The 20,853-nt window shown below is 60.3% G+C and overlaps 1 protein-coding gene and 1 long non-coding RNA gene across 2 annotated transcripts in view; both read right to left on the reverse strand.

The window, feature by feature from the left end:
- Positions 1-1,498: 1,498 nt before the first annotated feature.
- PAK4 (p21 (RAC1) activated kinase 4) lies at positions 1,499-20,164 on the reverse strand. The gene is made up of 11 exons (XM_084770552.1): positions 19,923-20,164; positions 11,225-11,298; positions 9,381-9,646; positions 6,431-6,889; positions 5,869-6,306; positions 4,640-4,773; positions 4,295-4,421; positions 3,368-3,493; positions 2,768-2,902; positions 1,957-2,454; positions 1,499-1,923 (listed from the first exon to the last, which is right to left on the reverse strand). The coding sequence occupies exons 3-10, from the start codon at positions 9,582-9,584 to the stop codon at positions 2,299-2,301; spliced, it is 1,779 nt and encodes a 592-aa protein (XP_084626678.1). The 5' UTR covers positions 9,585-9,646; positions 11,225-11,298; positions 19,923-20,164; the 3' UTR covers positions 1,499-1,923; positions 1,957-2,298.
- The window catches only part of LOC311591182, a 129,139-nt gene continuing 109,784 nt past the window's right edge, over positions 1,499-20,853 (reverse strand). The window contains exon 2 of the long non-coding RNA XR_014777025.1: positions 1,499-1,911. This is a non-coding gene — a long non-coding RNA (uncharacterized lncRNA). The remainder of the gene's footprint in view (positions 1,912-20,853) is intronic.

Below are 20,853 nucleotides of genomic sequence, written 5' to 3' on the forward strand. Positions count from 1 at the left end.
ATGGCCTCTTGCAGCAGCTCTTACTGTGAGACGCAGAGCCACCCCCTCCAGTTGCAGGGACAGCTGGCTGAAGATGCCCAGACTCAGAGTAAGGAACATAGGGGCATGGGACAGATGGGACAGGCGACAGGTGACCTCTGGCCCGAGACTACGTCTTCTCCTGTGGTGTGGGACCTCCCAGAGGTGACCAGTTGCCAGCGGGATCACAGGGAGCTCAGGTTCTCAGCTGCAGGGCTCCAGAATATTCTAAGCCCTTCCCTGGTTCTCCAGCTCCCTAAGCAGAGCCGGGCATTTATTCCTTTGGTCTTGCTCTCTGGATTAAAAATCTGCGTTCCCTTAATGTTTGCTACATGTCACTGGTTTTATTTTTGAGACAGGGTCCTGTTTATAGAGAGCCCTGACTGCAGGTCACTCTGGCCTCACACAGAGACTCACCTGCTTCTGCCTCCCAAGCAGTGGGATCTAAGGCACCACGGCACCACGCTCAGCTTATTTTTGTTTCATGGGCTCAGGCAGCCCTGGCTGCCCCCCCACCTTCCACTTCTGATGCCCCTGCCGCCTGGTTGCTATCGACGACAGGCAGGCAGCACCAAGTCTGGTTTTGCATGAGGCTTGAGACAGGACCTGGGGCACGGACTCTACCCACTGGGCCAGATCCCCAGCCCAAGGTGCAGCTCCCCATAAAGGCAGGCAGGCCTGAAGCTTACTTGCCTGTGGGCCTATGTCGGTGGTCTGTTTTCTGCTGCCCATTTGGGCCCGTTTCTCTAGAGAGGGAACCAGCTCAGATTCCCACTCCTAACGGCAGGAGCTGTTTCCTGAGCTGCTGTGTCTACTCTGTAAGGTCACCAGGCACCTAGCACTGCCCACCACAAACAGGCGCTGACTGGAGGCCAGAGCTGCTGTGTGGCTGCGGACATTGTGTCATCTGGACAGCCCCCATGAGGCAGTCCTGGTGCCCAGCTGGCCCTCGGTGCCCGACTAGCTGCCTCTGGGGGATTTTGGAGGCTGTGATGGGCGTGCTTGGAAAGCAAAGGTGGGGTGATTGCTGTTAGACCATCCTTCTCCCCATGGCTGGGCTTGAGGACTCTCTCCTTGGGTAAGTTTCCTGAGCTGGTAGCTCCAGGTTACTCAACCTCAGTCAACACCGCCCCCAAAGGACCCACTGCCCAGTAACCCACCTATCACAGGGCCACTCGCTAGTGCCTACACTTACAGAATGCATCAACAGCAACATTTCCAGGCCACGGCCACGTGTGGCGGCTGTGGCAGTGGTCACGTGGAAGCTCAACAGCATTCAGGAGACAGAGGCAGGGGTGTGCTGGGAAACTGAAGCCAACCTCGGCTACATAATGAATTTAGGCTAGCCTAAACTATGCAGTGAAACCCTGTCTCAAAAAGAAAGGAAGGGAGGGAGGGAGGGAGGGAGGGAGGGAAATCCAGGCCCTGGCCCCAAACTCCCTCAGCACCCAGCTGGACGGAAGCCTCCACACACCACACATCACAAAACAAGAAAGTGTTTTAATTGTAAAACTAACTTGAGAGATTGGCGCAGGGTGGGGGACAGGAGCCTGATTCTTCAAAGTGGCTCTGTCCCCGGGCCACCCCATAGGTCAAGGATCATGTCCCCAGGCCGAGACACCGCTAGTGTTATAAAATGACAATATAAATAGACTTCTAGAAAACGAGGCTGTCCGGGTGCAGTAGTCGCTTGCTGCAGAGGCTGGGGGAGGGGAGGCCCCACATCTCTCCTGGGGAAGGAGGGCGCGGGGCTCTGGAAAAGGCCGCTCTTCAAACATTCATGATTGACCCTTCAATGGCTCAGGGTCAGGGGCTGGGCACCAGGCAAGGCTGAGATTCCCACCTGCAGGCTGAGGACAGAGGAGCTGGACTTTCTTGGTGTACCATCTCTCTCTCTCTCTCTCTCTCTCTCTCTCTCTCTCTCTCTCTCTCTCTCACACACACACACACACACACACACACACACACGCACATCTCCCTCACAGTGTCATCTCTGCCCCCAGTGGCCCCTGATGCAGATTTTCCAGTGATGGGGCAGCTGCCTTCTCTCCTGTGGACAGAGCACAGGGGAGGGGCCTGTCCTGGAGGGTGAGGGACCCCTGGGACCCACTGGCTCCCACATGTCCCGGTGTTGCTTTGCAAGTCATGGAATCAGAACTAGAGTTCAGTAGTAGGGTCCCACGAAGTCCCTGGCACAGTGACAGTGGCACCCCAGTGTCTCACGGGCTGTGGGAGCGCTGGTGCTCTACTGCCTCCACCGGGCAGGGTGGTCAGGGCTCTTCATCTGGTTCGGTGCTGGCGCATGAGGGGCACGATGCTGGCTGGTGGCCCCGCCTTGGTGAGGAACGGGTGCTTCAGCAGCTCAGCAGCAGTGGCCCGCTGGGCTGGGTCTCGCACCAGCAGGCGGTCCAGGAAGCCCTTCAGAGAAGGTGATGCCTGCGGAGGAACAGAGGTCAGGAGGGCAGGCTCACTTGCTGTGATGTCTCGTGGGCTGAGGGCTTCTTAGGGAGTGTCAAAGATGTCTCGGGAGTTACTACTGGGCCATTGGGACAGGACAACCAAAGGCCCTAAGGCTCGTTCCCCCTACTTTTGTGGTCAGCAAGAAGCTGGGGCAGCCGCTTCCACATGTAAGTTCCCCAAAAAGACAACCTTCCAAGTCGGACGAGCTCTGTGGCAGCCAAGGGCTCAGGAGACACCGCGGCTGGCGGAGCCCCCAGAAGTCCGCGCGGCACAGCCTAGCTCTGCTCACCTTATGCAGGTTCTTCAGTCGGGGTGGCAGGTTGTCCCGGATCATCTTCATGGCTTTGAGGGGTGGCTCGTTGAAGTAGGGGGGTTCCCCATCCACCATCTCAATCACCATCACCCCCAGTGACCAGATGTCCACCTAGGGTGGTGAAGGGACCATGGGCTGATGGACAGCCAATCCTCTGCAGCCAGGAGGAGAGGCCCCAGCCGGCCTCCGCCCCGGGCCCACGTGCGGACAGCGGGAGCTGCCTACCCTCCATTCTCAGCTCTAGGCAGCAACACTGCCGCGCGGACCGCTAAGCGCTTAAGCTCCATTCCTGTCACATCCTGACTGAGATAGTCCCACGGGCTCTCATGGCAGCTGCACTCCCTGTGAAGCCTGTTTCAGCTTGCCCGCCCTCGTGTCTCATGGGGATCAGGCTTGCTGACCGACAAGGAGAAGACTCTTAGGCCTGGGCAGGCTGCGGCATCCAGTGGTGACCACAGCCAGAATGACCGTGCTACCCTCTTCCTAGGAACAGCTGCTCCCTCGTGGTCAGCCTGGCCCTTCCAACAACAGGTCATGGGAACTTGGGCCAACTGCACGCAGCCTCAGTGGGCTTACCTCTGGCCCATAGGGAAGGCGGGAGATGAGCTCCGGGGCCATCCAGTAGGGTGTGCCCACCAGCGACTTCCTCCGCGGCACCTCCTTGCTCACCTGAGCGCAGAACCCGAAGTCGGACAGCTTCACCTGGGGCAGACAGGGGCTGCGGGTCAGATGAGGCCGCCTGCCTGCCTTCAGACACACGGGCTCCATGCCCAGGGTTGTGTACCCAGGACTGTGTAGGCCAGGGCTGTGTACCCAGGGCTAGGTACCCAGGGCTGTGTAGGCCAGGGCTGTGTGCCCAGGGCTGTGTAGGCCAGGGCTGTGTGCCCAGGGCTAGGTACCCAGGGCTGTGTAGGCCAGGGCTGTGTGCCCAGGACTGTGTAGGCCAGGGCTGTGTGCCCAGGGCTAGGTACCCAGGGCTGTGTAGGCCAGGGCTGTGTGCCCAGGGCTGTGTAGGCCAGGGCTGTGGCTGTTGGCCCAAGCCCTTCCTTCCTCTCTGGGCCCGGGCAGGTTTCTCAGCTTCTAGTTCTGTGATGACGGTGCCTCCCGCCAACTCGGACCCCTGCGCTGGGCTGTTCTGTGAGACAGAGCAGCAGTGTTCCTCTAGGCTCTAGAGCAGAGAGAGGCAGACACCCCAGCCCAAGGTTTGATGGTCTACCCTGACCATGAGCTGAGGGGTCAGTCTGAGACCCCGAGGATTAACGAGGGACAAGAGCTACCCCGAATGTGGCGGCACTGTTCCACAGGCTGGAGCGCAGGGCAGGAGCCCTCAGCACAGCTTTCTCCTGTGTCCTGGCCCCAAGAAGGGAGCTGCTTGGCTCCGTTCCACTCTCCCATGATGGACTGAACTCTCTGGAAAGCTGAGAAGACAACACCTTCCTCCCTCAAGCTGATCCATCAAACAGATGAGGAGCTGCCTCTCACAGCAGACACCTGCCCTCTCACCCGGCCATCGTGGGTCAGCAGGATGGAGTCACTCTTGATGTCTCGGTGGATGACGCCCTGGGCATGGAGCACAGACAGCGCCTGCAGCACAGCCAGGCACACGGCTGCAATCTGTTCCTCGTTCATCCTGCGTGGGCAGAAGGGGCAACTGGGCAGACAGGGCCCTGCTGGGAGTGTCCCGCCCTGGGGTGCCAGTGGGGAGCTGAGGGGACATCAAGAAGTCAAAAGATCCGCCTCAACAGGGGTTGGGGGAGCCAAAATACCAAGACCCCACCCTGTGCGCCTGGCCTCTCTGACCCATCCACACTGAGGAGGGGACTTTATCAGCAGGCTGCCCTGCAGTACCTGGTGTGGGTGACGATGTCCGTGAGGGCCCCTCCCTCCAGGAACTCCATGACCACCCAGAGCTCGTCGCCCACCAGGTGGCTGTTGTACATCTCCACCACGTTCTCATGGCGGTAGTCCCGCATGATCACCACCTGAGCAGGGACACAGTCAGCACGGCACCGATGGGGCACCGCGTCTCCCTTCAGCCCCGGCTGGCCTCCCGCCACCTTCCAGCAGGCTGGACCCGGGCAGACTGGCTCACTCCAGCTGTCCCCTTCTCCAAAGCCAAGAAGACCCCGAAGGCAGCCTGAGACAGAGCAGGTCATCCTAGGGTGCTGGACGCCTAGCCACCATGTGGGTCCTCTGACCCTGACTGGCTCGGGCTGGTCTTTGAGTCTGACCATCAGGGGCACCAAGAGAAACAGACGACAGGAGGACAAACAAGTATAAAGAAAAGCTAAAATAAAAGGGGTGCGTGCGTGCGTGCGTGCGTGCGTGCGTGCGTGCGTGCGTGCGTGCGTGGAGGCATTAATGGAGAACTCTGAACAAAGGACTGACTGATGAGGGAGAGGTCTGGGAGCTGAGTTGTGGGGGACACTGCTTACAGGGACCAGGGGAGCCAGTTCCGCGTAAGGAGGAACTCCCGGTGCGACTGGAGCCCTGGGATGTAAGGTGAGGGACAGGTGAGGGTAGGAGGAAGTGCTGGCAGACAGGCAGAGCCTGGACAGCCTCCCAGATGGACCTCAGCGGACCCCTGTAGCGGAGGCACGAGGTACCTGCCACACCCACACACACTTCTCTCTGCCTCTGTGACAGACGCCAAGGCCACCAACACCCAGAGCCAGAAGCCTGGGTGGGCGCTAGCTGGGAACAGGAGCTGACGGGCAAGGAGCTGGACTGTCCTGAGGACATGACAGACGCTGGGGGCGTCTGTGAAGGTTTCAGTGTCAAAGGCCCCTGATGCTCAGAGTGTCCGGGGAGGCCTGAGAGGAAAGCTGGGGCAGGAGCCCAAGGTGAGAGAAAGGGGCTGCACAGACGTGGGGCTGGAGGAAGGGGGTGCCAGGCTGTGGCCTGGAGCGAGCTATGACAGGGCATCCCAGAGACAGGGACCCCGAGAGAAGAGGGCTGGAGGGAGAGCCCAGGCCCAGGACTAACTGGAACAGGGTCGGGAGCACCTGGCAGGCAGGCGCCTCGGGCTGGGGACAGCTGTGAGGAGGGCGGCTCCGGGCTCCCCGGCCAGCACCTACCTCATTGAAGAGCAGTTCCCGCCTCTGCTGCTTGCGCAGGTCCATCTTCTTGACGGCCACCAGTTTGCCGGAGCTGCGCACGGTGGCGATGCACACGATGCCCGTGGAGCCCTCGCCGATCTTGATGAAGTTGTCCAGGTAGGAACGCGGGTCCCCTGGGTCCACCACGAGCTGCAGGGCAGCCCGGAACTGCTCGTGGGACACTCGCTGGGGCTCGCGCTGTGGTGAGCGAGGCCCAGGGGGCCCGGGAGCAGGGGGTGCAGCAGGGACAGTGAGGCCACGTGCTGGGGGGGCCAGCTGGGGCTCAGAGGCATGGGGGCCCAGCGATCCAGGGCCGGGAGCACCACGGGCTCGGGCGGGAGGGCGGGAGGAGGAGGGCTGAGGGGCGGCCAGGCCTGTGGCTGAGGGCCCATTGGGTGCCACGCTGTGTGGCTCCCCCTGCAACAGAACAAAGAGGCGCTGTGGGTGGAGAGGCATTAGCTGTCCACACAGGGTGACAGGCTCAGCATGAGACACACAAGGGATGGGGATGTGGCTGGGAAGGGAGTGGGAGATGGGCTACCTGGGCACCCCGCGGCGGGTGGTCCGTGTCAGCCCGGGGGTAAGTGTTAAAGGGCCTGCCAGCCGCTAGCTTCGCACCACTGGCCAGACTGGCAGGCTGGGGGGTGCTGACATCAGGCCCAGAGAGGGGCCGCTTGTCTCGAGGGGCCTCCTGAGGCCCTCCTGCGCCCTCCCTCGAAGACTTGGGCCTCTTCTCTGGCCCCGGCCGCCGTCTGTCACCACTGCCACTGCCCGCCTCGCTGTGGCCTGTGGCCCGGCTTCTGCCTCCAGCCTTGTCCGGGGCCGTTCTGGCCGGTGCTGGCCGTTCCTGCGGCAGTCCGTTCTCCTGGTGGGCGCGGGCAGGCGGTGGCGGGCTGTCTCTGCGCAGGGAGTTGGAGCGCGTCACCGACATGTTCTCGAACTCGTCGAGCAGCAGCGTGAGGGCCCCATCCTTGACACCTTTGTTGCCCCGCACGATGGTCTGGGGTCCAGGCAATGGCAGGGTAGGGCCAGGAAGGAGGGGACACGGGCCGCGCGCCCGACACAGAAATGAGACAACACAACACAGAGACAAGACAGAGACGAGTGAAGTGATGTCATGGTGATGATGGCGTGGGGGACAGGGGACCCTGCAGGGCCCAGGAGCTGGTGTCACGCCCACCACCCACTCTGGGCCCCCACCAGCCTCTTGACTCTCCTTGGCTCCCAGCCTGGCAGCGAGCTCTGCCCTGTGGACTGGGGCGAGGGAGGAGAACCCAGCCTGTAATCAGCCCCCAACAGCTGCAAATTACAGGCCGCTTGGCTCAGCACATCCTCCCCTGCAGGCCGCCAGCACCATTAACCCCCAAACCACGCGCCCTGATCCCCTAGGGCAGAGGATGGGGTGTCGAGTAGAAAGCCCACAGCCTAAAGTCAAGGCCTAGGAGCTGTGTGGCAAATGTCAGCTGGAACAGAGGCTGAACACCAGCGCTCACATCTGTCCCCACTGAGCTGTGGTCTCCTTGGCTCCTCTATGCGCTGAGCCGCGGGCACACAGGCCGCCCCTCCACTACACAGGCTGCGCCCATCCGCTCTCCACCTTGACCACAACCGGCATCTTGCAAATGTCTCCATGGCTGCCCCACTCCCCTCCCAGAGGTCTCTGATCAAAACATACGCCGCTGAGGCCTTGCTATCACCTAGTTTAAATGCCAGCCCACACGTCAGTGTTCTCAACCTCCTAATGCTGTGACCCTCATACAGTTCCTCATGCCGGGGTGGCCGCCAACCGTAAATGTACTTTTGTTGCTGCTTCATAACTGTAATTTTGCTGCTGTTATGAATCGTAATGTAAACATCTGACATGTGACCCCCAAAGAGGTTGTGAGCCCCAGCTCTAGGCCCTTGGTGCCAGCTGACACGGCTGCACATCCGCATGCTGCCTCCCCTGTGAGCTTCCCAAGGACTGACTGCACGTCCTGCCTACACCTGGCCCTAGATCAGTGTCCACACCAAGAGGGGCTTTGCTAAAGGAGGGACGGGGGCAGGAAGGACCGAGGCGCGCTGCGGAGCTGCCCGCACTGCCCTCAGGACCAGGACAGCCTCGGATACGCTGAGCCCACAGGAACCACCTGCGGCCACAAGACTCCGAGCGGCCTGCTGGGGCCCCGGCTGCCTGCCTGCCTGGAAGCCTGGCCCTGTCCAGGGAGCCAGGGAAGGTGGGTATTGGGTTTCAAGGCCCAGACAAATGGCTACCTGAGTTCTCCCAGCATCCCTCAGTACCTACTGGCTACTGAGCCTCTATGACCAGCACCCACTACCTTATACCCTAAAGTTCTCCGGCCCAGGGGCTTGGCTACCCTCCTCCTGGATGCCTTCCTCATGAGCCAGCCACTGGCTGCGGGGGGGACTTCTCCCTTCTCCCCTCCTGCCCCCCCCCCCCACGGTCCAGCTTAGGGTCCCGTTCTGCTTCTGGGTATGCAGGCTCTCCCTCACACACAGTGGACGTCCTCCCCATCATGCCTAGGAGCAGTCATGTCCTTTTTCATTTAATTTCTGATTCAGTGGGTCCCTGCCGGGCTTTGCTATTAGAACCTGGGGTCAGGGGGTCAAGAACCTTGGGTGTGTAGGCAGCACCGGCTAACAACAAGTGACCTTCCCCTTTTGCAGGATTTGGGGGTGGGGAGCAGAGGTGAAATTTTGGGGACACCTAGCATGGACAACAAACCGTATGAAATGGCCACAGATCCCTCTCGGGCATGGCGGTGGGTAGGCTAGGGTGGGCTGTCTGGGCACCATGGTGGGTCCTACTTCAGAACCGGTACTACTGGCTTCCAGCTGGCCTGGGTCATGAGAAGCCGTTTGGATTCAGATGACAAGGACCTTTCTGAGCAAGCCAAGGCTCTCACATGACCGCAGGGCCACAGAAACGGCAGAAGGAGCTGAGCCTGGGCCCGGTCACACTGCTGATTTGTGCCTCTCTCCTGCCAGACCCAGGCTGGTGGCTGAGGGGGGGGGGGGGTGAGTCAGCTGCCGCGCCAGGCACCCGGCCTGCTGACCACAGGCACACCCGACCTCACCCCTGGGGCCCACCACCCTTGGCACGAGTCCAAGTCAGGAGGTGCAGCAGGGGCTTGCGTGGCTGCAGTGCGCTGCAGACTGAGGGGGGCGGGCTGGGGAATCTTGGATCCAGACCTCAGGTCTCACTCAACTCTGCCATTGCCCTCGGTGCTTCATGGGAGCCCCAGCTTCTGCCTCAGCCACTCCCCAGCCCTCGGCATGCAGCCTCTGTGTCCCCTACCCAAGCCCAGATGCTGACTGGGGACAAGCACTGAGAGACCAGGGTTGAGTGTGTGGTGCTGGGGCAGGAGTGGAGGTCAGGGGCCAGCATGGCCTTCCCGGATGGCGCTGGACTACAGAGACCAGGAGCAGCTGAAGGGCTGGGCCACTCTGGCAGCGGGGGCTGTGGGGTCCAGTGGTGTGCTGATGGCTACCTTGGGGGCTCCAGGCTGGATGGAAGTGATGCAGGCAGGATCAATAAGAGGCTTAGGTCGGCGCGCCGACTCCTCAATCAGGCTCTGCCACTGGCGGGGCAGCCCTGTGAACTTCTGCTCGTGCTGGTCGAAGCCTGTGTGCACGCGGTGCTCGAAGTTGGATGGGGCTGAGATCTCCACTCGCTTCTTCTTCTTTCCAAACATGGCTCCAGGGCCTGAGCACAGCGAGTGTGTGAGTGCTGGGTGGCTTGGGCCCTTCCAGGCACCTGCAGGAGGGAGGACACGGAGCTGGGACCAGCAGCAGGCGATCTGCCACTCAGCCCTTCTCTAGTTCTTGCCTCTGCCCTGGGTCGGTTCAGCAGCCCTCCCGCACACCAGCAGGGGGCAGCAGCCTCTTCCTGCCCTGGGTCGGCTCAGCAGCCCTCCTGCACACCAGCAGGGGGCAGCAGCCTCTTCCTGCCCTGGGTCGGTTCAGCAGCCCTCCCGCACACCAGCAGGGGGCAGCAGCCTCTTCCTGGGCCCACAGCTCAGCTGCTTTTGTGGGTTCCTATTGAGCAACCAGAAGGGCAGGCCTAGCCACCCCCTACTCGGAGCCCCAGAGACCTCACACAGCCCGGCCATGACCTTCACACCAGTGTTCCTGCTTCAGGGCCTTTGCACAGGCAGCTCCCCTGCCGGGAGCACCTTCCTCCCCTGTTATCCCAAGAGCCCTTCCCTTCCTTTCTTCTCCCTCCCTTCCTCCCTCCCCTCCCCTCCCCTCCCCTCCTCCGGTTTTCTGCATTAGCACGAATCCTTTCAGATGCCCTTAGCCTGTGGGGCCGCTGCTGTGGTTCCTGTGTGTGGTGTGTTAGGTCTCCCCAGCCCACCCACAGTCTCCCTGGTCCCACCCCTGGGCACCAAAGTGTACAGTGACCAGTGCCCATCTCCAATCTGGCCACTTCAACCAGTGGCTACAGACACATGGGATGCCCCCAACACTGTGACATTCTCTTGTCCTTAGGGCCTGGGTCTTTAACTGGGCACTGAGATAGCACCAGCCATAAACGCTCAGCAAACGCTGGTCAGGAATACAAGGGTGAACCAAGCATGGTGCTGCGCACCTTTAATCCCAGCACTCGGAGGCAGAGACAGCTGGATTTCTGTGCACTCAGGGCCAGCCTGGTCTACATGGTGAGGTCTAGGCTAGCCAAAACTATATAGAGAGATCCTGTCTCAAATGGGGAGTGAAAAGCTTAGCAGGCTGCTCTTCCAGAGGCCCTGTGTTCAATCCCCAGCGCCCACATGGTGGCTCACAACTGCATGTAACTCCAGTTCAGGGCATCTGATGCCCTCTTCTGACTTTCAAGGACACCAGGATGCATGTGGTGCACAGACATATGGGCATCAGACAAAGCATCCATACACATAAACGTTAAAAACCAATCATAATTTTAAAGGTAAATTAAAAATAAACAACAACAGTAACAACAGCAACAAAGAATCAAGCTGGGCCCAGCCAGGGGCACAGGCCTGCGATCCCAGCCACCCAGGAGGTGGAGGATGGCAAGTTCAAAGCCTTCCCAGGACAGAGAGTGAATTCAGGCTACTCTGGTCAACGCGGTGAAGTTGTCTCAAATAGAATAATGACAAGGCCCGGGCTGTAGCTCAGTGGCAGAGCTGTCCAGCAAGCTGGAGGCCCCAGTGTCTGTCCCAGCTGAAGAACAGGAAGATGGTGGCACCCCACAGAAAGCTTCAGTACTGATGGAGGCCAGGCAGCCTCGAACCCTTCCTCTGCTTCCCATGACCTGTGAGGCCCTCGCGCGGGGGAGGCTGGCCCTGTGGGAAGGGCCTGCGGTCATACTGACCTGGTCTGAAGCTGGTTGGGCTAGAAACACCCTTGTGTGGGTGACGTCTCCTCCTGAGGCTCGGAGTTACTCATCTGTAAGCCAGAAAGAAAAGACCCATCACTCACTCAGTCACTAGCACCCAGTGCACCCTGGCTGACAGTGGGACATAATGACACCCTAGGCAGCCTGTGACCCTCTGAGGTGTCCACATGGGAAGGTGACAGGGCACACTGGTAGGGACCCAGCCCAAAAAGTACTACCCAGCCACAGAGGGACCGCAGGTGTGTTAAGGGCACGCTTCCTATAGGAGGCGCTCGTGAGTGGAGGCCCAAGCACCAAAGAGTGCCAAATTGGATTTTCACCTTCCTCCTTCCTTGCTCCCCAAACCTGGCTGAGTGGTGGGCAGGCTCAGGGCCAGCGCTCAGCCCCAGCCCCAGCGAGAGTCTGCAGTAGAAAAGGCTACAGACAAGTATCCAGGAGCCCCAGCCGGCTCTCCCAATCTCCACACAGCTTTCTTTCTTGGGAGCCACCAGCTCGGCCCACAAGAAGGACATTAATGGGCAGCTAGCCAGGGAAACCGGTTTGGCAGCACAGCACAGTGAGAGGCAGGTGGGGGACTCAGCAGCCAACCTGTCTCAACTGGTCCCAAGAGGCCAGCAGGTGGCCAGCCCCCTGGCCTGGACAGGGCTTTCCCAGCTGGTCTAGTTTCTTTGCTTGACCCAGGTCCAGGGGTTCTGGCTGAGGGCTGGGCCAGCTGGGGCCCAATGGGCACCTCTGGGTTCTCAGCGAGGCACAGCGCCATGCACCCTTCCTTCCAGCCTTTCCTGCCTGGCCCATGCCCAGCACCCTGACCTCTCTGCCAGGGCTGCCCAGCCCTGCTTGGTGCTGAGCTGCCTCTACAAGGCCAGCACTGGCACAGCTCACGCTGCCCGGTGCGGTGTGGAGGCCGCGGCCCCCGGCCCCTCGTCCAGCTTGCTCCTCATCTTGAACTCTAGGCTCTACTCTCAGGTCCCTCCTCCCGCACTCCGTGCGACCCCATACTCCCCAAGGCTGCCCACCCCCACCCATAACCCCCACTTGCATACTGCAGCCACATGTGGCCCTGCAGGAGCAGGCGCGGAAGGGCACACCTCCGGATGTTTGCCTGGGCCACCCCTTTCCTCTGGAGGCATATGGAGGGAAGGACAAACAGAGGAACTGGCCATGTTTACAGTGACTGGTGCAGGCGCCACCCAGGCCAGCTCACAAGCTCAGAGCCCTGCAGCCCAGGTCTGACACCCCAGCTGACGGCTAGCTAGCCCTGCAGCCCAGGTCTGACACCCCAGCTGACGGCTAGCTGGCCCTGCAGCCCAGGTCTGACACCCCAGCTGACGGCTAGCTGGCCCTGCAGCCCAGGTCTGACACCCCAGCTGACGGCTAGCTGGCCCTGCAGCCCAGGTCTGACACCCCAGCTGACGGCTAGCTGGCCCTGCAGCCCAGGTCTGACACCCCAGCTGACGGCTAGCTGGCCCTGCAGCCCAGGTCTGACACCCCAGCTGACGGCTAGCTGGCCCTGCAGCCCAGGTCTGACACCCCAGCTGACGGCTAGCTGGCCCTGCAGCCCAGGTCTGACACCCCAGCTGACGGCTAGCTGGCCCTGCAGCCCAGGTCTGACACCCCAGCTGACGGCTAGCTGGCCCTGCAGCCCAGGTCTGACACCCCAGCTGACGGCTAGCTGGCCCTGCAGCCCAGGTCTGACACCCCAGCTGACGGCTAGCTGGCCCTGCAGCCCAGGTCTGACACCCCAGCTGACGGCTAGCTAGCCCTGCAGCCCTGATTTTTACATCTGTGAAGATTCAGCGCGGGCCAGGAAGCTCAGCATGTGACACCAGGGAAAGCTCTGCACTCTGAGGCCTCAGTTTCCTCTTGTTAGTAGCTGCTTCCAGGAGCTTTTACAAGGAGTCACACAGAACACAACCGAGCAAGGCAGGGAAGGCCTGGCCCAGAGCCACCAGTGCTGAGCTTCCTCAGGCAGTAAACGCTCAGCGCTGTTCACGTAACGTCGCCAGCAGGAACATGCGCCTACTGTGTGCCAGCTCTTTGAACCACTTTACTCAGCATCCCTCAAGCTTTGCTCCTGACCCACAAGCAGCCGTCATGAGCCCTGTGCCCTAACTAAGGAAAATGAGACCCAGAGGCCACTTACCGCCCGTGGGCAAAGCCAGGGTAGAGCAGGCCACTTTCCCGCTTCTGGCACACGCCCTGCCAGTGACAGCTAGCCCCATGCCGCCTGCCCAGCCCGAAGACAGAAGCTCCTTACGCCAGCTTTCTGGTGTGGAAACTGAGAGGAAAGCCCTTGTGCAGGCGCAGAGCCAGGGAGAGGCTGCCAGGACTGGAACCCAGGATGGTGAACTCAACAAGCTGCGATCTTAGCTGCCCGCGTTGGGTAAGGCTGGTCTTGGCCACCATGCTGCCTCCACCTGCCTGGTTCCGACCTTGCCTTTCCTCTGCTGTGCTGCCACTGCAGGCCTGGCCTTCGCCTCCTGCCAATAGCCTGCCCCAGGCCCTTGGGAGACCCTTCTGCACCCTCTGCTGAGCCAGCTGGCCACAGAGGACGCCTGACAACCCGTGCCTGCCAAGCGCACTTCACTCTGCTCTAGTGCTGACATGCCATGAGGGAACCTGGGGCCTAGGAAGTCATCAAAACAAGCCCCCTGCCTCCCAGAAACCCCGGGGCAGGGGTTGACCCAGTGTTGGAAGACTCTTGTTGGGCCCTAGAGGTAAGGGGTGACTGGGTACCCCTGGAAGAGTGGCAGATGGAGCAGTACGGCAGGGAGCTGTACACTAAAAACTGTACTTTATTCTGAAATGCTTATTTCAGTTTGTTTTTAATCTATTGAATTCTTCAAGTTGAAGGATAGTCCTGTTTCCCAGTTACCCCTCTAGGTGCACCCCTTTCCTCTTGCTCCACTCTCAGCCTTCCCTGAGGCAAATGCTTCCACCTCCCATACTCCCGAAGGGATGAGCTGCCAGCTCCAAGACAGGCCTCCCTGCCTCAGTGTACCCTGCTTTCCAGGACTGAGCTGACAATGGAGGGGTCTGGCTCCCGCCTTCTTGAGCCCATGCGCACTCCGCCCGCCCCCTCAGCCCTGGCTGTCCATCCACAGCCCCTGCCTGTGCCATGGGGATGTGATCCACTCTCCCCAGCCTCCTGCCCGATCCTAGATGGCCCCAGGTCCTTCCTCGTCAAAACCCTCTACGCACAGGTGACCTGTCACAGCTACCACACCTCCACCTACTTAGCAACCCATTTGAGTGACAGCTGAGGTGGGGCCTGCCCAGCCCACAGCTCTGCAGGGCTCACACTGTCAATAAACCAGGTCCACCCAAGGTCTGCGGGGCAGATTTAAGTTCTGAGAGGACAGAAAGCCAGGCTCAGAGGCTCAGGCAAAGGGAACTGTCAATCAAGTCCTCACTGCATAAGGCCCTGGAAGATATGCAGACAGGAGGTTAAAAAAAAAGCAGGCGAAGGGCCTGAGGCACGGATTTGTTGGCCACAATCCAAGTGGCCTGGTGGCTACAGTGGGACACGTGGTGGGGCGGACTGGGCGGAGCCTGTGGGCCACAGCAGGGGCTGGGAGGGGCAGGAACGGGATCCAGCGGAAGATACGGTGGACTGAACGCCCTGGGGCTGGGGGTGGGTGGACAGGCTCTGCTCATTCCAAAGACCAAGGTGGCAAGATGGCGCCAGGGCATGGACCATGAATGCTGCAGGCTGGGCTAGCCTGGTGCAGCTTCCCTCAGCACCCTCCTACCCCGCAGCCTGTCCACAGCGGTCGGCCTGCTACACTGGTGGCTCACCCAGCTGGAGCTGCGGCATACACTGGTCACCATGGTCCCCAAACAGACCTAGGAGCGGGAGAGTCCTTTCTGTTTCGCAAACCAGGAAACTGAGGCCCACAAAAATGAAATCACTGCCTAGGGCCACCTAGCTCCAGGTCACAAAAATACCTGCTCTGCCCCACAAAGAAGGCCTTGTAACACCCTAGCAGGGCTCTGCTTCTCAGCGGCCCTTGCTCCAGCCGAGGCCTCCACTCCATAGGAAGCACCAAGGGGTCCACAGCCAAGAGCAGGGACAGAGACAAGTGCTGGCAGTGACCAGGCTTAAGAGCAGAGAAGCAGCTATGAGGAGGGGATGCTAAGCCAGTGAGCTGCTCACATGACTCCAGTGGTGACCACGGTCCTGCCAGCAAGAGGCTTGCACGTCTCACACGCCTGTGCCCCTCCCTTTGCCGTCCTCAAGCCGAGCCACACACATTGGATACATCAACGCTTGCCACAGCTTTGCACCTGTAGAGCCTTCTGCCCACAACTCCCGGCTGATTTTTTAACATTCAAGAGTTCTCAAGTTTAGAGGCAGTCAGGTGGCGGCGGCACATGTCTTTCATCTCAGCACGCAAGAGGCAGAGGCAGGAAGTTCTCTGAGTTCGAGGCAAGCCTGATCTACAGAGTGAGTTCCAGGACGGCCAGGACTGTTACATAGAGAAACCCTGTCTCAAAAAACAAACAAACAAACAAACAAAAACAGAACAAGCAGGCTGGGCGGTGGTGGTGCACACCTTTAATCCCAACACTTGGGAGACAGAGGCAGGAGGATCGCTGTGAGTTTGAGGCCAGCCTGGTCTACAAAATGAGTCCAGGACAATCAAGGCTACACAGAGAAACCCTGTCTCAAAAAACAAAAAACAGTACAAGCAACTCAGAGATACTATCTTGATCTCTAACAAAATTTGGGGCACAGCTTTCTACTTCCCCATGACCCTTATTACTACCTGGCACCTGGCACCATACACCTTTTGATGTCCCCCCCCCATCCCTGCCAAGTGGTTCCCTGGCGCCTTGAGCAGGGTCTGGCACACAGTAGATAATCAGTGAACCCTGGGGGTGTCAGCGATGAGTCTGGACCATGATGCACAGGGAAGGAGGTGAGGCAAACAGGATTCCCCAGAGCCTCTGTCCTAGGCTGCCTGGGCATCGCCCTCAACACCTAGGACTCCAGTCAAGGAGCCCAGTGTGTCGTAAGCAGACCGCGCTCATCCCACTGTGAGCTGCCACAGGGCTGTCTAAGCCATGGCCTTGGAGGAAACCTCAGGGCAGCTCTGTGCTGCAGACACGGTACAAGCCCAACCCCTGGCAATGGTTCCCACAACAGGGACAGCCCTACCAAGTGACGGCTTAGAACAGTGCTCTGATGCTAGGAAGCCATTACAGCTGCGCTCTCATCAGCTGGCCAGGACAGCAGCCTTCCCGAGGAGGCCGTGCACAGGGTGGGCCCAGGGGTGCCCTCCTCATCCTCTTTCTAGGCTGCCAGGGCGGCGTCTTCTTGAAGGTCTGTCACAATTACCCTTCTCAAAATGCCTAGGTGGTCTGCTACGGACGTCTTCTTCCTGCTAGGACAGCCCCACTAGCACAGGGCCGGCCTGCCTCCCCCCCCCCCCTTCTCTCTCTCTCGGTCAGCACAGGGCCCGTCTCTCTTGCTCACTAGCACAGGGCTTGTCTCTCTTGGTCACTAGCACAGGGCTTGTCTCTCTTGCTCACTAGCACAGGGCTTGTCTCTCTTGGTCACTAGCACAGGGCTTGTCTCTCTTGGTCACTAGCACAGGGCTTGTCTCTCTTGCTCACTAGCACAAGGCCTGTCTCTCTTGGTCACTAGCACAGGGCCTGTCTCTCTTGCTCACTAGCACAGGGCCTGTCTCTCTTGGTCACTAGCACAGGGCCTGTCTCTCTTGGTCACTAGCACAGGGCCTGTCTCTCTTGGTCACTAGCACAGGGCTTGTCTCTCTTGCTCACTAGCACAGGGCCTGTCTCTCTTGGTCACTAGCACAGGGCCTGTCTCTCTTGGTCACTAGCACAGGGCCTGTCTCTCTTGGTCACTAGCACAGGGCTTGTCTCTCTTGCTCACTAGCACAGGGCCTGTCTCTCTTGGTCACTAGCACAGGGCCTGTCTCTCTTGCTCACTAGCACAGGGCTTGTCTCTCTTGCTCACTAGCACAGGGCCTGTCTCTCTTGGTCACTAGCACAGGGCCTGTCTCTCTTGCTCACTAGCACAGGGCCTGTCTCTCTTGGTCACTAGCACAGGGCCTGTCTCTCTTGGTCACTAGCACAGGGCCTGTCTCTCTTGTTCACTAGCACAGGGCCTGTCTCTCTTGGTCACTAGCACAGGGCTTGTCTCTCTTGGTCACTAGCACAGGGCTTGTCTCTCTTGCTCACTAGCACAGGGCCTGTCTCTCTTGGTCACTAGCACAGGGCCCGTCTCTCTTGGTCACTAGCACAGGGCCTGTCTCTCTTGGTCACTAGCACAGGGCTTGTCTCTCTTGCTCACTAGCACAGGGCCCGTCTCTCTTGCTCACTAGCACAGGGCCCGTCTCTCTTGGTCACTAGCACAGGGCCCGTCTCTCTTGCTCACTAGCACAGGGCTTGTCTCTCTTGGTCACTAGCACAGGGCCTGTCTCTCTTGGTCACTAGCACAGGGCCTGTCTCTCTTGCTCACTAGCACAGGGCCTGTCTCTCTTGGTCACTAGCACAGGGCTTGTCTCTCTTGCTCACTAGCACAGGGCCTGTCTCTCTTGCTCACTAGCACAGGGCCTGTCTCTCTTGCTCACTAGCACAGGGCTTGTCTCTCTTGGTCACTAGCACAGGGCCCGTCTCTCTTGGTCACTAGCACAGGGCCCGTCTCTCTTGGTCACTAGCACAGGGCCCGTCTCTCTTGGTCACTAGCACAGGGCCCGTCTCTCTTGGTCACTAGCACAGGGCCCGTCTCTCTTGCTCACTAGCACAGGGCCCGTCTCTCTTGGTCACTAGCACAGGGCCCGTCTCTCTTGCTCACTAGCACAGGGCCCGTCTCTCTTGGTCACTAGCACAGGGCCCGTCTCTCTTGGTCACTAGCACAGGGCCCGTCTCTCTTGCTCACTAGCACAGGGCCCGTCTCTCTTGGTCACTAGCACAGGGCCCGTCTCTCTTGGTCACTAGCACAGGGCCCGTCTCTCTTGGTCACTAGCACAGGGCCCGTCTCTCTTGGTCACTAGCACAGGGCCCGTCTCTCTTGGTCACTAGCACAGGGCCCGTCTCTCTTGGTCACTAGCACAGGGCCCGTCTCTCTTGGTCACTAGCACAGGGCCCGTCTCTCTTGGTCACTAGCACAGGGCCCGTCTCTCTTGGTCACTAGCACAGGGCCCGTCTCTCTTGGTCACTAGCACAGGGCCCGTCTCTCTTGGTCACTAGCACAGGGCCCGTCTCTCTTGGTCACTAGCACAGGGCCCGTCTCTCTTGGTCACTAGCACAGGGCCCGTCTCTCTTGGTCACTAGCACAGGGCCCGTCTCTCTTGGTCACTAGCACAGGGCCCGTCTCTCTTGGTCACTAGCACAGGGCCCGTCTCTCTTGGTCACTAGCACAGGGCTTGTCTCTCTTGGTCACTAGCACAGGGCCTGTCTCTCTTGGTCACTAGCACAGGGCCCGTCTCTCTTGGTCACTAGCACAGGGCCCGTCTCTCTTGGTCACTAGCACAGGGCCTGTCTCTCTTGGTCACTAGCACAGGGCCCGTCTCTCTTGGTCACTAGCACAGGGCCCGTCTCTCTTGGTCACTAGCACAGGGCCTGTCTCTCTTGGTCACTGCCCGACACAGGCTGCCTCAGTGCAGGGCTCTGCGGGCCCAGGCGCTGGCCCAGCCATTCTAGCTGATGGCTAAGCTCTGTGGCCCTCAGGGCTCCATGAGCCCCGATGGCAGCAGTCCCCACCTGCTGGGAACACCTGGATGGCACACAAAACAGGGTCTGGCCGCGGCCCTCACACAGCCGCTATTCGTGCAACTCACTCTTGTCGTATCACAGGCCGTGCAGCAGTAACCCAAACAAGCCCATGGACAGATGGACAGACTGGGCACCCAGATACATGCAGTTACCCCGAAAAGCCTGACTAGCTGGAGATCAGAGTCATGCACGCCCCATCTTACGGCATCCTGAGCACCTGAGTGGCAGCTGTCATGGGGCCTGAGCTGGGCCACTGCCCACTGTGCAGTGTGAGGAGCTGAGCTCTTGGCCCCCACGCACAGGCGCCAGCACAGCCTGATGGAGGAAGCTGAGGAGGCACCGAGATAATGCAGGGAAGTAGCTGACGCAGCTTCTGGAAGGAAGGGCTGGGGTCCCTGAACAGTCCGCTGTTGACCCCTCCGAAACACGATGACCCCCACCCTAAAGAGGCAGCGGCTCCCTAAAGACACGGATAGTCATACCGCAAGAGCTGTGCGACATTACCCCAGCATCTATCTCCGCAGGCGCAGGGCTGCACGTGCATGCACGATCCCTGTGCCTCACAAGCGTCCTGACTGGCTAGAGCAGCGAGACCTGCTGAGGGACGGGCTGAGGCCTATAACTGAAGGCCCTACAACCAAAGCTACATGGTTAGACCCTGGGACCCACACAGCCACAAGCCCACGCACGGTGAGCAGTGAGCCCCCAGCGTCCGACACTAGGCCACTCAGCTCACCAGGAAGGAAGGTGTTGGCACGGAGGCTCAGGGGCTTGTGCTCAGACACCAACAAGTGCCAGGAGCCTGCCACCTCACCCATGAGAACAACAGTCACCCACCCCTGGACCCAGGAAAGGTGTGGCCCATCTCACCTCTGGCTCCAGTGCCAGCCCCACCCTCCCTAGAGGGCAGGGCCACAGGCGGCCAGCTTACCTCCACCATCCTTGTCCCACTTCCTGGCCACCTCTCTCCACGGGCGGCTGCTAGTGCAGAGGGCAGGGACAGGCTTTAGGGCCCCCTGAGACTCGCCAGCTGGCTGTGTACCCAACGCTCTCTAACAGTGGTGGGGACACAGCCTAGGCCTGGTGACAGCTCAGCTGGGGCCGGGGCTCCCACCCACAGAGGGCGGGAAGCAGGCAGGTGGGAGGTGCGGCTGGAGCCAGTGGCCCATAGCTGTGGGACAGAGAGGGCAGGGTTGGCAGGGACCCCAGCCACAGCCTGGTCTCAGCAGGACTTGCCTCCACTGCAGCAGGCACACCCATCTTACTAACTACACACACACACACACACACACACACACACACACACACACACACTGGGTAACAGAGGCCCAGGAAACCAGGGCTTAGCTAGGCTGCACACCAGAGAGTGGCTTTGGGGACCAGTGGGTTGGAAACGTTGGGGGAGGAGCTAGGTACAAGACAGGCTGAGGTACCCTGGGTTTGGGGGCTGGGTGGGTAATCTGAGATGGGGTGTAGCTAGAGAGCCTGCTGGGCCCCACCCCCTCTCTCTCCCTGGGCTGGAGTTATAGCAAATGGCACAAGGGGGGGGGAAGGGAGCTTGTGGAGCGGTGATGACAGAGGGCAGTGGGGGCAGGAGGCTGGGAGCTGTATGTGCCGCACTAACCCAGGATATGGCTGCCCTGAAGGAGACCTGCTGAAGCCTCGGCGCCCAGCACGGGCGGCCACGTGAGCAGGCAGGGCGGGTTCCACAGGAGCACAGGGAGGGAGGCTGAGAGCCAGGGTGGCCAGGCAGGCCATTCCCTGACTGCGCTGAATGAGGAAGTCCTGAACCACAGTCACTCTGGAAGGGCCTTCTCCCGTCCCCTCCCTCTGCCCAGCTGGCTGCTGGCCCTGAGCAGAGG

The sequence above is a fragment of the Acomys minous genome (assembly GCF_964271855.1).
Source record: "Acomys minous genome assembly, chromosome: 20".
NCBI lineage: Eukaryota > Metazoa > Chordata > Mammalia > Rodentia > Muridae > Acomys > Acomys minous.

Excerpts from the sequence above, each read along its gene's own strand:
- PAK4 (XM_084770552.1), bottom strand. The coding sequence starts at position 9,584 with ATGTTTGGAAAGAAGAAGAAGCGAGTGGAGATCTCAGCCCCATCCAAC. Across the intron at positions 4,422-4,639 it reads GACATCGTCACCCACACCAG|GATGAACGAGGAACAGATTG; the intron begins GTACTGCAGGGC and ends CTGCCCACGCAG. Across the intron at positions 3,494-4,294 it reads TGCTGACCCACGATGGCCGG|GTGAAGCTGTCCGACTTCGG; the intron begins GTGAGAGGGCAG and ends TGTCTGCCCCAG.